The 14581-nt window shown below is 46.6% G+C and overlaps 1 protein-coding gene across 4 annotated transcripts in view; it reads left to right on the forward strand.

The window, feature by feature from the left end:
* Positions 1-11584: 11584 nt before the first annotated feature.
* Positions 11585-14581, forward strand: part of RAB4A (RAB4A, member RAS oncogene family) — a 74522-nt gene continuing 71525 nt past the window's right edge. For 3 of the 4 annotated variants that reach the window (XM_061404767.1, XM_061404768.1, XM_061404765.1), the window contains exon 1: positions 11856-12552. In XM_061404767.1, coding sequence (XP_061260751.1) covers positions 11871-12552 — 682 coding nt within the window. In that variant the 5' untranslated portion in view covers positions 11856-11870. Of the gene's footprint in view, positions 12553-14581 lie in introns of all 4 variants that reach the window. The other variant, XM_061404769.1, reaches the window with a different exon arrangement.

Raw genomic sequence — 14581 nt, forward strand, 5'->3', positions numbered from 1 at the left:
TAAGCCAACTTTTTCACTCTCTTCTTTCACTTTCATCAAGAAGCTCTTTAGTTCTTTTTCACTTTCTGCCATAAGGGTGGTGTCATCTGCATATCTGAGGTTATTGATATTTCTCCTGGCAATCTTGATTCCAGCTTGTGCTTCATCCAGCCTGGCATTTCACATGATGTACTCTACATATAAGTTAAATAAGAAGGGTGACAAGATACAGCCTTGACATACTCCTTTCCCGATTTGGAACCAGTCTGTTGTTCCATGTCCAGTTCTAACTGTTGCTTCTTGACCTGCCTACAGATTTCTCAGGAGGCAGGTCAGGTGGTCTGGTATATAAGAATTTTCCAGTTTATTGTGATCCACACAGTCAAAGGCTGTGGCATAGTCAATAAACCAGAAGTAGATGTTTTTCTAGAACTCTCTTGCTTCTTCGATGATCCAACAGATGTTGGCAATTTGATCTCTGGTTCCTCTCCCTTCCCTAAATCCAGCTTGAATTCTGGAAGTTCACGGTTCATGTACTGTTGAAGCCTGGCTTGGAGAATTTTGAGCATTACTTTGCTAGTGTGTGAGATGAGTGCAATTGTGCAGTAGTTTGAAGATTCTTTGGCATTGCCTTTCTTTGGGATTGGGATGAAAACTGACATTTTCCAGTCCTGCGGCCACTGCTGACTTTTCCAAATTTGCTGGCATATTGAGTGCAGCACTTTCACAGCATCATCTTTTAGGATTTGAAATAGCTCAACTAGAATTCCATCCCCTCCACTAGCTTTGTTCGTAGTGATGCTTTGTAAGGCCCACTTGACTTCTCATTCCAGAATGTCTGGCTCTAGGTGAGTGATCACACCATCGTGGTTATCTGGGTCATGAAGATCTTTTTTGTATAGTTCTTCTGTGTATTGTTGCATCTCTTCTTAATATCTTCTTCTGTTAGGTCCATACCATTTCTGTCCTTTATTGTGCTCATCTTTGCATGAAATGTTCCCTTGGTTGTTACATGACTGTATAAAATTTGTCAAGACTCATTGAATTGTATATAAAACTGGTGTATTTTTTTGCATGTAAATTATACCTCAGTCAAGTTGATTATTGGAGAAGGAAATGCCAACCCACTCTAGTAATCTTGCCTGAAAAATCCCATGGACACAGGAGCCTGGTGGACTACAGTTCATAGAGTTGTAAAGAGTTGGATACAACTTAGCAACTAAATGACAGTGACAATGACCTGAATAAAGCTGATGCTGAAGCTGCAGTATTTTGGTCACCTGATGCAAACAGCCAACTTATTGGAAAAGTCCCTGATGCTGGGAAAGATTGAGGGCAGAAGAAGAGGAAGACAGTGGATGAGATAGCTGGATGGCATCACCGATGCAATGGACATGAATTTGGGCAAACTTCAGGAGATGGTGAGGGACAGGGGGGCCTGGTGTGCTTCAGTCCCTGGGGTTATAAAGAGTCAACACAACTGGTCAACTGAACAACAAGAAAGCTGATAACAGCTTCCCAGGTGATGCTAGTAGTAAAGAACCCTCCTGCCAATGCAGGAGACATAAAAGATGCAGGTTCAATCTCTGGGTTGGGAAGATCCCCTGAAGGAGGGCATGGCAACCCACTCCAGTATTCCTGCCTGGAGAATCCCTTGGACAAATGAACCTGGCGGGCTATAGTCCATGGGGTTGCAAAGAGTTGGACATGACTGAAGTGAGTTAACACACATGCACACAAAGCTGATTAAAGTAAAAATAAATCAGTCCAAAAAAGAAAATTCAGGTAAAATTAGTTTGGTGGTGATTGGGGAGAAAATCCAAAATAACAACAAAACAAAAAAAATTTTTTTTAAAGCACTTATTTTTGCAAACCATCTTTTAAGCAAGAAATCAGGCTAACAATAGGCCATTTGATTTGAAACATGGTATAGAAAGAAAGGGGCTTCCCTGGTGGCTCAGACAGTAAAGAATCTGCCTGCAATGCAGGAGACCTGGGTTCTATCCCTTGGTCGGGAAGATCTCCTGGAGAAGAAAATGGCAACCCACTCCAGTATTGTCTATGCGGTCACAAAGAGTCGAACACGTCTGAGCAACTAACACACACATGTATTCGTGCTAAGTTGCTTCAGTTGTTTCTGAGTCTTTGTGACCCTATGGATTATAGCCTTTGAGGCTCCTCTATCTGCAGGATTCTCCAGGCAGGGTTACTGGAGTGGGTTGCTATGCCCTCTTCCAGGGGATCTTCTTGACCGAGGGATGGAACCTGTATTTCTTATGTCTCCTGCATTGGCAGGCAGGTTCTTTATCGCTAGAGCCACCAGGGAAGCCCCTAACAGACACACACACACACACACACACACGCACACACAGAAAAGAAATAGAAAAATAGAATAAGTATAATTCCATGGTATTTTAATCAGAAAAATGGAAAGAAAAAAAAGTTTTGTAGTTCAGGCACATAGTTAATCTGATACAGAAAATATAATAAAAAGAGGAACCAGAAAATCTTCTTCTGAAAAAAAAATTAGAAGAATTCATGAATAATCCCTGAATATAAGTGTTATTAAATACAGAAATAAGCAGAAAAGCACTACCATTAGAACTAATGGAAGATTCACTTGTAAGTGTCAAATTAAAAGATGAAGGTGGGGAATGACCACGTCACTGAATTGTACCCACAGCTCCATCCTCAACTGAACACTGTCCATGTGTACTCATATAGAGCATTTGCCATATATCCTGGTCAGGTCAACAAGTCTGCGTGCTTTTAGGGAAAGTCCAAAGCCTTGAGCTCAGTCTTCAGTGCCTATTCTGTCTCACAATCAGAAGTGCTCCCATAAACTCTCTCCCTCTCACATCTCCATACATTCAACATGGTGTTGCCCAAGCAAACCTGGATTGGCACATCCTTGGCTGTAAAGGAGGGTGACAAGAGCTACCTGGGCAGGTGTTGTGGGGGTCAAGAGAAGAGACAGACAGCCCCCACATGCAGCATTGTCTTCTTAGGTTCCCCTACTTGAAACAATTTAATGCCTTTTCAAGTCATGCTTCTGTGTTTTTGATGGCTTTTATACTGCATTTTTTCCTCTTACCCAGATTATAGATAAAAGGAAGACATGTCTAGTTTAGTTTGGCTTTCAAGAAAAATCCCAACATTGCTACATACTGGCAGTGAGAACTGGGGCAAAATATATATCCATTTGGACCTTTAATTCCTGACCTGCAAAATGAGATGATACCTACCTTATGAGTTTGTTGTGCGGATTGGGCTTTATAATACATGTAAAGCACTTAGCACTACATCTGATGCTTAAGTCCTCAATAAATAGTATTAGATGATACTTTCAAATGGCTTTCTTGCAATCTTTCCATAATTACATGGTGGCATATAAAACACTGACTTTTAAATTTCCCATAAATCAACAAGTTTAAAATTAAGTTCATTATATTAAATTAATCCAAATTAATAAAGAGCTTCTGAGTTTTATTCCAGTCATTCCTCATTCAACAGCTTTTTAATTATTGAAGCTATGTGACCAATACTATTCTAGGTATGAGGATAGAACAGGAAATAAGATGAATACATCCCCTTCCTTTACAGAGCTTACAGCCTAGAGGACAGCAGACACTATATTAATACTAATAATTCATGCACAGGGTAAATGCTGCAGTTGTGGCAGGGGGCAAAGTAAGAGCTGTGTGAAGGACTGGGGAGGGGAGGAATCACTTTTTATATCTGAAAGTGAGGGCCTGAAAGTGAGGTGACATATAAGCAGAAAACATGAAGGTTCTGGAGGTATAAGCAGGGAGATGTCTGGGACAAGAGCATTTCAGGCAGAGGAAAGAACATGTGCAAAGGCCCTGAGGCCAGAAAATGCCTGGTGTGTTCAAGACACAAGAAGAAGACCTGTGTGATCAGACCCAAGAGACTACTTGTGGGGGTGGGGGTGGGAGGAGAGCATCAGAGGAGAGGCAGACACAGAGCCCTGGCAAGTGATGAGAGGAAGGCTTCTGAGTAGAGCATGATCGCCCCCCCAACCCCACCATTATCAGCTGCCCTAAAGGATTGTTTTTATGTTTTGCTTCAGTTCAGTTCAGTCACTCAGTCGTGTCCAACTCTTTGCAACCCCATGGACTGCAGCATGCCAGGCCTCCCTGTCCATCACCAACTGCCAGAGTTTACTCAAATGCATGTCCATTGAGTCGGTGATGCCATCCAACCATCCCATCCTCTGTCATCCCCTTCTTCTCCCGCCTTCAATCTTTCCCAGCATCAGGGTCTTTTCAAATGAGTCAGCTCTTCGCATCAGATGGCCAAAGTATTGGAGTTTCAGCTTCAGCATCAGTCCTTCCATTGAATATTCAAAACTGATTTCCTTTAGTATGGACGAGTTGGATCTCCTTGCAGTCCAAGGGACTCTCAAGAGTCTTCTCCAACACCACAGTTCAAAAATATTAATTCTTTGGTGCTCAGCTTTCTTTATGCTCCAACTCTCACATCCTTACATGACTACTGGAAAAACAATAGCTTTGACTAGACGGACCTTTGTTGGCAAAGTAATGTCTCTGCTTTTTAATAAGCTGTATGTTTTGCTTCAGTTCAGTTCAGTTCAGTCGCTCAGTCGCGTCCGACTCTTTGAGACCCCATGAATTGCAGCACTCCAGGCCTCCCTGTCCTTCACCATCTCCTGGAGTTCACTCAAACTCACATCCATCAAGTCGGTGACGCCATCCAGCCTCTCATCCTCTGTCATCCCCTTCTCCTCCTGCCCTCAATCCCTCCTAACATCAGAGTCTTTTCCAATGAGTCAACTCTTCGCATGAGGTGGCCAAAGTACTGGAGTTTCAGCTTTAGCATCATTCCTTCCAAAGAACACCCAGGACTGATCTCCTTTAGAATGGACTGGTTGGATCTCCTTGCAGTCCAAGGGACTCTCAAGAGTCTTCTACAACACCACAGTTCAAAAGCATCTCTACATATTAATAGGCTTGCTCCAGCAGCTGTATAGAAAGTAGAAGGCAGGGAGGTCAGGAGAGATGCAGAGAGTCCAGTAAGGAGCAGAGGGTACACGGGGAGGGACAGCACAGATGATAAAGGTGGAGCCCAGGAGACTTGCTGAGGGTCACATGCAGGCACAAGCGACAGTGGAGTCGAGGACTGCAAGGGTTTGTCCTGAGCAAACTGCCGTGTGCTGAGACAGGAAAGCCCACAGAGGGCATGGGTTTGCTGAGTACTTTGATGTTTGGGTTTTATTTTGTGGGTATTAAGAAACCTCATACTTGTTTAAGTGAGAGATATCAAGTAAGTGATTGTATACAGAAGGCAGGAGGAAGATCTGGAAGGATCAACTTGACAAGATATTGAAAGCCCTGCGACCGGATGAGATCAACTAATGAGGAAGCGAGTGAGGATAAGAGACCAAGTACTGAACATGGCACACACACACCCAAGATCCACTTCCAGAGGTGAAACTACAATGTCTGGAATAGAAAGTACCCTGGGTGGGATTGACAGCACCACAAGAAAGATTAGTGATTTTAAAGATAGGGCAACAGAAATTAACCAAAATGAAACACAGACAGAAAGACTGGCCAGATATGAACAGAGTAGCCATTAACTGGAACAAATTCAAACATAGGTGTGGTCTAAGTCACCAGTGCAGAAGAAGGGGAGGGGAAGAAAGATAATCTCAAGAAAGAATGGCTGAAAAACTTCCAAATCTGATAAAAAGTAGAAACTCATACACACACACACCTAAAGAAGTTTAATGAAACTGGAGGACAAAAGCCATGAAGGAAACCACACCAAAGCACATTGCAGCACATCATAATCAAAGTGCTTAAACCAGAAATGAAGATAAAATCTTAAGTACTGGCAGAGAGAAGAGACACCTTGCCTACAAAGGTATAAAGATAAGAGCGGCAGCAGACTTCTGACCAGAAACAACATAAGCCAGAGAACATTTTAATAGGGGGGAAAACACATGAATTTAGAAATAAAAATTTATCAAAAATATTCAAAAACAGAGATGAAATAAAGACTGTTTTAGATAGACATAACCTGAAAGAATGCATCACCAGCAGATCTGTGCTTCAAGATCCACTGGGAAAGTCCTGCAGGCAAAAGGGGAATCACAGCAGTGGAGATCTGCATTCTCACTAGGGACTGGGGAATCCTAGATATGCTACCTATAGGCTCAGTATGAAATGCTTGCTTTTATTGTTGAACAAGGAATTTGCTGGAAAACGTGGTAAAACATACTGTGGAATATATAGGAAGGAGATTTTGACACGTGCTACAACATGGATGAGCCTGGAAGACATGATGCCCAGTGAAATAAGCCAGTCACAAAAGGACAAATGTGTGATTGCATTCACATGATGCAGTCAGATTTGTAGACAGAGAAATGGAATGGTCGTTTTCTGGGGTAGGAGGTGAGGGGAATGGGAGTCAGTGTTTAACGGGTGCAGTTACATTTTTGCAAGATGGAAAGAATTTTGTGAATGGAGGATGTAATGGCTGAACACTGCAAATAGAGGTGACCCTTGAACACTGCAGGTTTGAACTGCATGGGTCTACTTATATATGGATTTTTTCAATAAATATACAGTGAACCCCCCTTATGCATGGGTTTCGCATCCACAGATTCCACCAACCACTGATTGAAATTTTCCTCTGTGGTTGGTTGAATCTGTGGCTGTGGAACCACAGAAGCAGAGGACCAACTGCTCTACATCGTTTTATCCAAAGGATTGAGCATCCATGGATTTGGGTATCCACAGGGGCTGCTGAGACCAATCCCCCACAGTCACAGAGGGCCTGAATGACTGAACTGTACTCTTCAAGTCAGATGGTTGAGATGGTCAATTTCATGAGAGGAACTTTATCACAGTTTTAAAAAGAGAGTAAACTGGCTGCTTAAAGCAAAAATAGCAACAACATATGTGGGGTGTATAAGAAATGTGAGGATACAAGATGCACAGCACAGTGGGTGGGGAAGTTAGGGGTGAGTTGCTGGGAATGGAAAGTGGACAGTGATGAGGTAAAGGATTTACTATAAAATTGTTCTTTTCTGAAAAATTTTGTTTATTTTTGGCTGCACTGGGTCTTCGTTGCTACACGGGCTTTTTCTCTAGTTGCAGCAAGCAGGGGCTACTCTCCAGCAGCAGTGTGAGGGCTGCTCAGTGCGGTGGCCTCTCCTGTTGCAGAGCAAGGACTTTAGGGTGCTCTGGCCTCATTAGCTGTGGCTCCCGAGCTCTACAGCACAAGCTCAATAGTTGTGGCACACAGGCCCAGCTGCTCCTCGGCATGTGGGATCCTCCGAGACCTGGGCCTGAACCTGTGTCTCCTGTACTGGCAGGCGGACTCTTTAACACCAAGCTACCAGTGAAGCCCCAAGTGAAGTGAAGTGATTGTTGCTCAGTCATGGCTGACTCTTGGTGACCCCATGGACTGTAGCCCACCAAGCTCCTCTGTCCATGGGATTCTCCAGGCAAGAATACTGGAGTGGGTAGCCATTCCCTTCTCCAGGGGAATCTTTCCAACCCAGGGATTGAACCCAAGGCTCCTGCATTGCAGGCAGATTCTTCATCTGAGCCACCAGGGAAGCCCCAAGACCTAAAACAACCACTAAACAACCACTGAAGACCCTAAAACAACCACGAACATAATCTCACAAGTACTTATTCCTAATAAGCAAAAAGCAAATGAAACAGAATCATTAAAAAATGCCTCTGTCCACCTTAAAGGCTTGGAAGCAGGGACATCCAAGCAGCAGTAACAGGTATACACAGATACCAAAAATTATTGAAGTGTGTAGTTTAAATGTCAGCTATACTTCAGTGCAATTGTTCAAAATAAAAGCAGAATGAGCTGCCTGCACAGGTGAGAGCTCCCAGGGATGGCGTGGCAGGGGAGGGCAGGGAAACATCTCTCCACAACCCTCTTCTCTCTTCCTGGAGCAAGAATGACATTGTGCTCTCTGCCTGAGCTGTAACCACATCACTTGCTTTGGCCTGTAAAATGTCAAAGAAAGTGATTCTGTCAGCTCCCAGTTGGTCCTCACAAGCTAATCATGTGGCGCCATGTCCTTCTTCTGCCCCAGAGATGGTGGGACTACATGTGCAGCTTAGCCTTGGGTCAGCCTGGGTCTGCCAACAGCATGCAGAGCCGAGTCTCTGCCAGGACGAGGGAGCGGGGCAGGCAGGCTGAGGCAGAGACAGCCTTCACAGACGTGTTGGGGCCTCTCTGTTACTACAGCTGACTTAGCCCATGCTGACTGAATACACCCTGACACCACACATATCCCATTACAGAGGTAGTCTTGTTTGGCCCTAGAAGGCAAACCAGCCCAGCAGCTTCTGCAGGCTCCTCCACCTTAAAAATATGAGTTATATGTCACAGGTGTCACCAGCCTGAGTGTTTAACTAAGGGACCTTTTCAAGACTCCACCAACCTGTGCAGAACTTGGCACTTTCTCACAGTATCATCCAGATACTTCTGAGTCCCCAAACACTCAAACACAAGTTGGCTCCTGTTCTTCGCTTTCAGTTACCAAGGAAAGTCACTGCCACACAGACCGTGACCAATGCCTTCCGCCAAGCCTGGCACTGCCAAGATGCCACATCCTTTTGTTCCCAGTGTCACTGCTCCCTGAAATGTCAGGGTCATGCAGGATTCTCATCTCTAGATCTTTCTAATGCCCCCTCCAGGGGACTAGGCCACGGTTCCAGGTCCGGCCCTGTGCCTAGGAGCCCATCTGTTCCACTGTCCCCAGCCACGTGGGCTTCTGCCAGTCCTGGGGAACAGGACTTTTTTGGAGCCTGGCAATCTCCAAAGCTCCTAATTGCTTGTTAAATGTGAGGCATGTCAGGGAACAAAAAGGAAAGTGCCCACTGACCTGAGGAGGAGGCAGTATCTATTTTGGAAGAAATCCTTCTCCTTTCATTTCCCTCAGAAGTATCTCCAGTGTGCCTTGGCTTATGGAAACCTTCTGTGAGGAGAAAGGAGAAAATAGCTGAAGAAAACACAAATTAATTTTGTGGTAAGTTTCCCTTACACACAATCATCACCACCTCAGAATCAAAGCAGTCTCCAAGAACACTTAGGAGAAACGTATTTTCTCTCGAAGATTCAAAAGTAGCTGAGATGCAAATCACCTTTCCCATTATTATTCAAGTAAGCCCAGCTCCTTCAAACCTCAGTTCTTGAGTATTTCCCCTTCCTGTTGTGATGTTTGGCTTTATATTTGCAAACTAAGACAAAAATGGCTTCTCCGGGTGGTTTTTCCAAAACAAACAATCTTTCCTGAAGGCCCATCTAAGTATTCATCTTCTAAGGAAAACCGCTCTCAGTTTTGAAACAGTCATTTAATTTTTATTTCTATCACTCTGTCCAGGTTTCACAATTCATCAGGTCCAGTTTCAATAACTCAGTGACTTCTTTCTTATCATCTACAGAAGTTCCTGACAAGAACACTTAGATGTAAAGAATGGATCACTATCTTTCTTCTGAAATAGCTCTAATCAGAGTAAGACTACTATACTCAGGAGTGTAGATCAACCCTAACCTGAAGAAAGTAACAATGTGTTCCAGCCACTGAACCAGGGATATATACAAAATAATCCTAGAGAACTACAGTTCCTACCACATTGCCTCTTGAGAAACCTATATGCAGGTCAGGAAGTAACAGTTAGAACTGGACATGGAACAACAGACTGGTTCCAAATAGTGAGAGAGTCATTTCCTAGGCAGGTTGATAGGGAGTCTAGGGGTCGCCGAGGAGAGAGGGGTCTGGAATTCTCAAGGAGGAAAAAAGGACAAACTTTTTTTCTTTCTCCACATTCCTTAGGATTATATACCAATAATGTATCCTGCCTAAGGACAGTCTTTGGATTCAACCTTCTGTTATCTTAAAATGTAAATTATGGGAGTAGGTCGGAGGAGGTCTTTACAACCTCCAGACATTCTTTGGATTATATAACCTCATTGTTAACACTAGCAAGCGGGTACTCTTTCTGCCCCCTTCTGATGCCTATGTCAGAAGCTTTCTCTATCTCCTTTATACTTTAATAAAACTTTATTACACAAAAGATCCAAGCGATCAAGCCTCGTCTCTGGCCCCGGATTGAATTCTTCTCCTCCGGGGGCCAAGAATCCCGGTGTATTCGTGTGATTCAACAACAACCTTTCAATAGGAAAGGGAGTACGTCAAGGATGTCTATTGTCACCCTGCTTATTTAACTTATATGTAGAGTATATCATGAGAAATGCTGGGCTGGAAGAAGCACAAGCTGGAATCAAGATTTCCGGGAGAAATATCAATAACCTCAGATATGCAGATGACACCACCCTTATGGCAGAAAGCGAAGAGGAACTAAAAAGCCTTTTGATGAAAGTGAAAGAGGAGAGTGAAAAAGTTGGCTTAAAGCTCAACATTCAGAAAACTAAGATCATGGCATCTGGTCCCATCACTTCATGGGAAGTAGATGGGGAAACAGTGGAAACAGTGTCAGACTTTATTTTTGGGGGCTCCAAAATCACTGTAGATGGTGACTGCAGCCATGAAATTAAAACACGCTTACTCCTTGGAAGGAAAGTTATGACCAACCTAGATAGCATATTGAAAAGCAGAGACATTACTTTGCCAACAAAGGTCCGTCTAGTCAAGGCTATGGTTTTTCCAGTGGTCATGTATGGATGTGAAAGTTGGACTGTGAGCCCCGAAGAATTGGTGCTTTTAAACTGTGGTGCTGGAGAAGACTCTTGAGAGTCCTTTGGACTGCAAGGAGATCCAACCAGTCCATTCTAAAGGAGATCGGTCCTGGGTGTTCTTTGGAAGGAATGATGCTAAAGCTGAAACTCCAGTACTTTGGCCACCTCATGCGAAGAGTTGACTCATTGGAAAAGACTCTGATGCTGGGAGGGATTGGGGGCAGGAGGAGAAGGGGATGACAGAGGATGAGACGGCTGGATGGCATCACCGACTTGATGGATGTGAGTTTGAGTGAACTCCAGGAGATGGTGAAGGACAGGGAGGCCTGGCTTGCTGCGATTCATGAGGTCGCAAAGAGTCGGACACGACTGAATGACTGAACTGAACTGAACTGAACCACATTGCCCAGCGGGGACGGGGCGCAGGAAGGCTCCTCTGTGACATAGAAGCAGAGTATCTATTTTCTAGGAGAATCAGAGAGAGGAACCATGTAGAGCCAGACAGCTGCTGGGGAGGAGAGGAATGACCAGGGAAGGACTGATGCCAATTTGGAGGACAGACTCAAATGGACTTCAGTAAAATGTATTTTCTGGCATTGCCCCCACCACCCACGTCACTTGGGAGCTTAGCCAGGGCATACCTACTGTGTCTTTTGAACAAGATTGAGTCTTATGCGATACCACGTGGTCCTGATCATGCTCCAGTGGAGCAAAATCCCATCCAAAAATCTTTTCCTGTTTATCACTACATTGCCAACAGAAGGGGATTCTGAATTCAGCTGTACTCCTTATATCAAAATATTCAACCAACAACTCCTACCCGTAGAAAATACACCCGCGGCTGAGGGCCGAGAGATGCTTCCTGTCCAAAGGCCACATTCCCCTAAATTGGAGTGCAGAGGGGTGACGACGACTACAATTTTCTAGGGACTCTTCGGAACAGGTACATCCTGAGATGTTGTCAGCTTTCCCCAGAGGCCAGCTCAGCCCCACCGGCGAGGGCCCCAGAGGTTAGGAGTGAAAGCTCCATCCCCGGCAAGTCAGCCTGCCTCCCAGGCGGCAGCGCTGGCCTCCCGCTGGACACCTGCGGCCACCGCCTCCTAGGTACACATTCACCCCGCCGCGGGTTGATCATTACAGCTCAGAGGAAGTCCTTCCTTGGCCGAGTGCCCCAGATGACGACGACCAAGTCTGCGGAGGCGGCCCACCTGGCAAAGGGCGGCCTTCCTCTCCAAGGCGGGCACTCAGCCTTCCCTGTGAGGGAGCGGACCCTGCTGGCTCAGCCCCGGACACCCCCAGCCCCTTCTGTCACCTCCGGGCCTGCAGGCCGCCGGCTTCTCCCGACCCTTGCAGACATTGCAGGGGCCGCGCGCCCCCGGCTTGGCTACGCCCCTCGCCGGACCCGCCCCAGCCGCCCCGTGCGCGCGCCCCCAGCGAGGACTGGGTCTCGCGCCCCCTCTTACCCTCCGCCCCTGCCCCTCCCCTCCGCCCCTCCCCTCCCCTCCGCCCCTGCCCCTCCCCTCCGCCCCTGCCCCTCCCCTCCGCCCCTGCCCCTCCCCTCCGCCCCTGCCCCTCCCCTCCGCCCCTGCCCCTCCCCTCGGCGTCCAGACCAGCGGGGCGGGGCCGTGCGCCTGCGCGGAGCCCGCAGTCCGGCGGGGCCGCAGCAGCTGGGGGCCGGCAGTTGCCTTGGGGACCACGGGCCCCTCCCTCCTCCTCTCCCCTTCCCCTCGCGTACCCCACCGAGGCGCGGCCGACTCCCCGGCCTCCCTGCCGCCGGCTCGGCGGAGCCGCAGCGGCGCCCCGCGAGAGGCGGAGCCGCTCCCAAGATGTCGCAGACGGCCATGTCCGAGACCTACGGTACGGGGCGGGGGGCGCGGGCCGGGGCCGGGGGCGCGGGGACCGGGATCCCAGTGCTGGGGCGCGGCCGCCCGAGGGTAGCCCGGCTATGTGATCTGCTTCTCCGAGGGTCTGCTTGCTGCTTCTCCGCGTACTTGCCGGTAGGGTTTCCGTTTCTTGGTCTGATGTTAGTTCAGGGTTTAGGGAAGCCCATTAGAGACTGCGATATTGTCCCCAGCGAGGTATGTGAAGGACTTGGGACGACGCCTGCAGTTGAGTGTGTTCTTCGGCTCTTCCACTTTGACCTTTCCTTGCTTGAAATTCCTTCCTTTGCACGGATATTACAAGGGCTTATGGATAGGCATTTCTTCCTTCAGAGATCTTTCAAGCTGTATGATGGCTGTTTATAAATGTGTCTTTGCAAGACTATAAACACCTCGGAAGCAGAGCCTATTCTGCTTGGTTTTTGCTTCTTCTGTAGCACTCACACCCGAAGGCAGCCAGCAGAGATTTTCTTTTTTTTTAATAAACGAAAGCCTTCCCAATTCATAATGTGTGTTTTTGTCCTGCGTGGCAAAAATAAACAATGGAGTACATCTCTGCTTTGTATCAAGGTTTACTAGTGTTTACCAGTCTGGAGTCACTCTGATTATGCACTCTGTGCATTCTCAGATTAAGTCTAATTTGGATTTTACAGTCCCAGGGAGGGGCTCGAGTTCAAAAACATTACCTCTAGTCAAATTCATCATGTCTTCCGTGTGCCCTGGCGTGCTGCCCCTTTTCTGTCAGCAGATAGGACCGGCTTTATGGGCTGGTGTGGTTTCCAACACTGCAAGGTACCCACCTGCACGGTTCTGGTCTTGGCAAGTTTACAGTCCGTTGGGGGATACAGTGTTAATCCACTTATGATACTAATGAATGTTAAAAAAAAACAACAAACAAACCCAGGCTGGAGTTCTGAAGGAATGTGGTCTCTGAAGGTATGTTAAAAAGAAATGTGACTCAGACCTGAGGCACGGAGGCATGAACTGGTCTACAAGTGCCCAGGCCCTGAGGGATCCAGGATGCCTGTAAGAGGACTGTGGTTGAGGCCCCTCAAGCACCCAGGCATTTGCTCCACCTTCAGCCACTCCTGTGCCTGGTACCTGCCCTGTTCTTGATAACACTGGGAGCAAGACAGCTATTCCTAGAAGGTTCAGGGAGTCCGAGAGCACACCCCTGGCTTGTAAGGATCAGTGTTGTCGGAGCCTCTCATGCTGCTGCACTTGCCACATCCACGTGGTCTGCCTCTCCAGCAAGTGTTGGTTACGCTTTTGCTTTTTGTTTTTCAAGTGCTCCTTTCCCCACACTTTCTTTTCCTCTCTGACCTGGAGAAGGAGCACATGGGAGCAGTGCAGAGTCCAAGTAAGAAACCAAGTGGGGTTATGAGTTAGGAGGAGGACTGGAAGATGGAGCTTTTGTGTTTCATCTGTCTCATGTGAAACATGCATGCTAAGTTGCTTCAGTCGTGTCCGACTCTTTGTGACCCTATGGACTGTAGCCCTCCAGGCTCCTCTCTCCATGGCATTCTCCAGGCAAGAATACTGGAGTGGGTTGCCATGCGCACTTCCAGGGATCTTCCCAACCCAGGGATAGAACCCACATCTCTTATGTCTCCTGCATTGACTGGCGGGTTCTTTACTACTAGCATCACCTGGGAAGCCCCCATATGAAACAGTGTTTGCATGCTAAGTCATTTCAGTTGTGTCCAACTCTTTGTGACCCCATGGACTGTAGCCTGCCAGGCTCCTCTGTCCATGGGATTCTCCAGGCAAAAATTCTGGAGTGGGTTGCCATTTCCTCTGAAGTGGAGACACCATATTTCGTATGAAATGATAACCTTGATAAAACATGGTATCTCCATTTCAGACAGAGCTCATCGAGCATCACAGGTCAACTGATCAAATTCTGTTCATCAGGCTTTGACCTTTATTACTCTTATTTCATGGTAGCTTCCAAATATGTTTTTACTTTTTAGCTTCCCTCTAATAGAAGAAATTAAGGGAAACAC

The sequence above is a fragment of the Bos javanicus genome, chromosome 28, assembly GCF_032452875.1.
Source record: "Bos javanicus breed banteng chromosome 28, ARS-OSU_banteng_1.0, whole genome shotgun sequence".
NCBI lineage: Eukaryota > Metazoa > Chordata > Mammalia > Artiodactyla > Bovidae > Bos > Bos javanicus.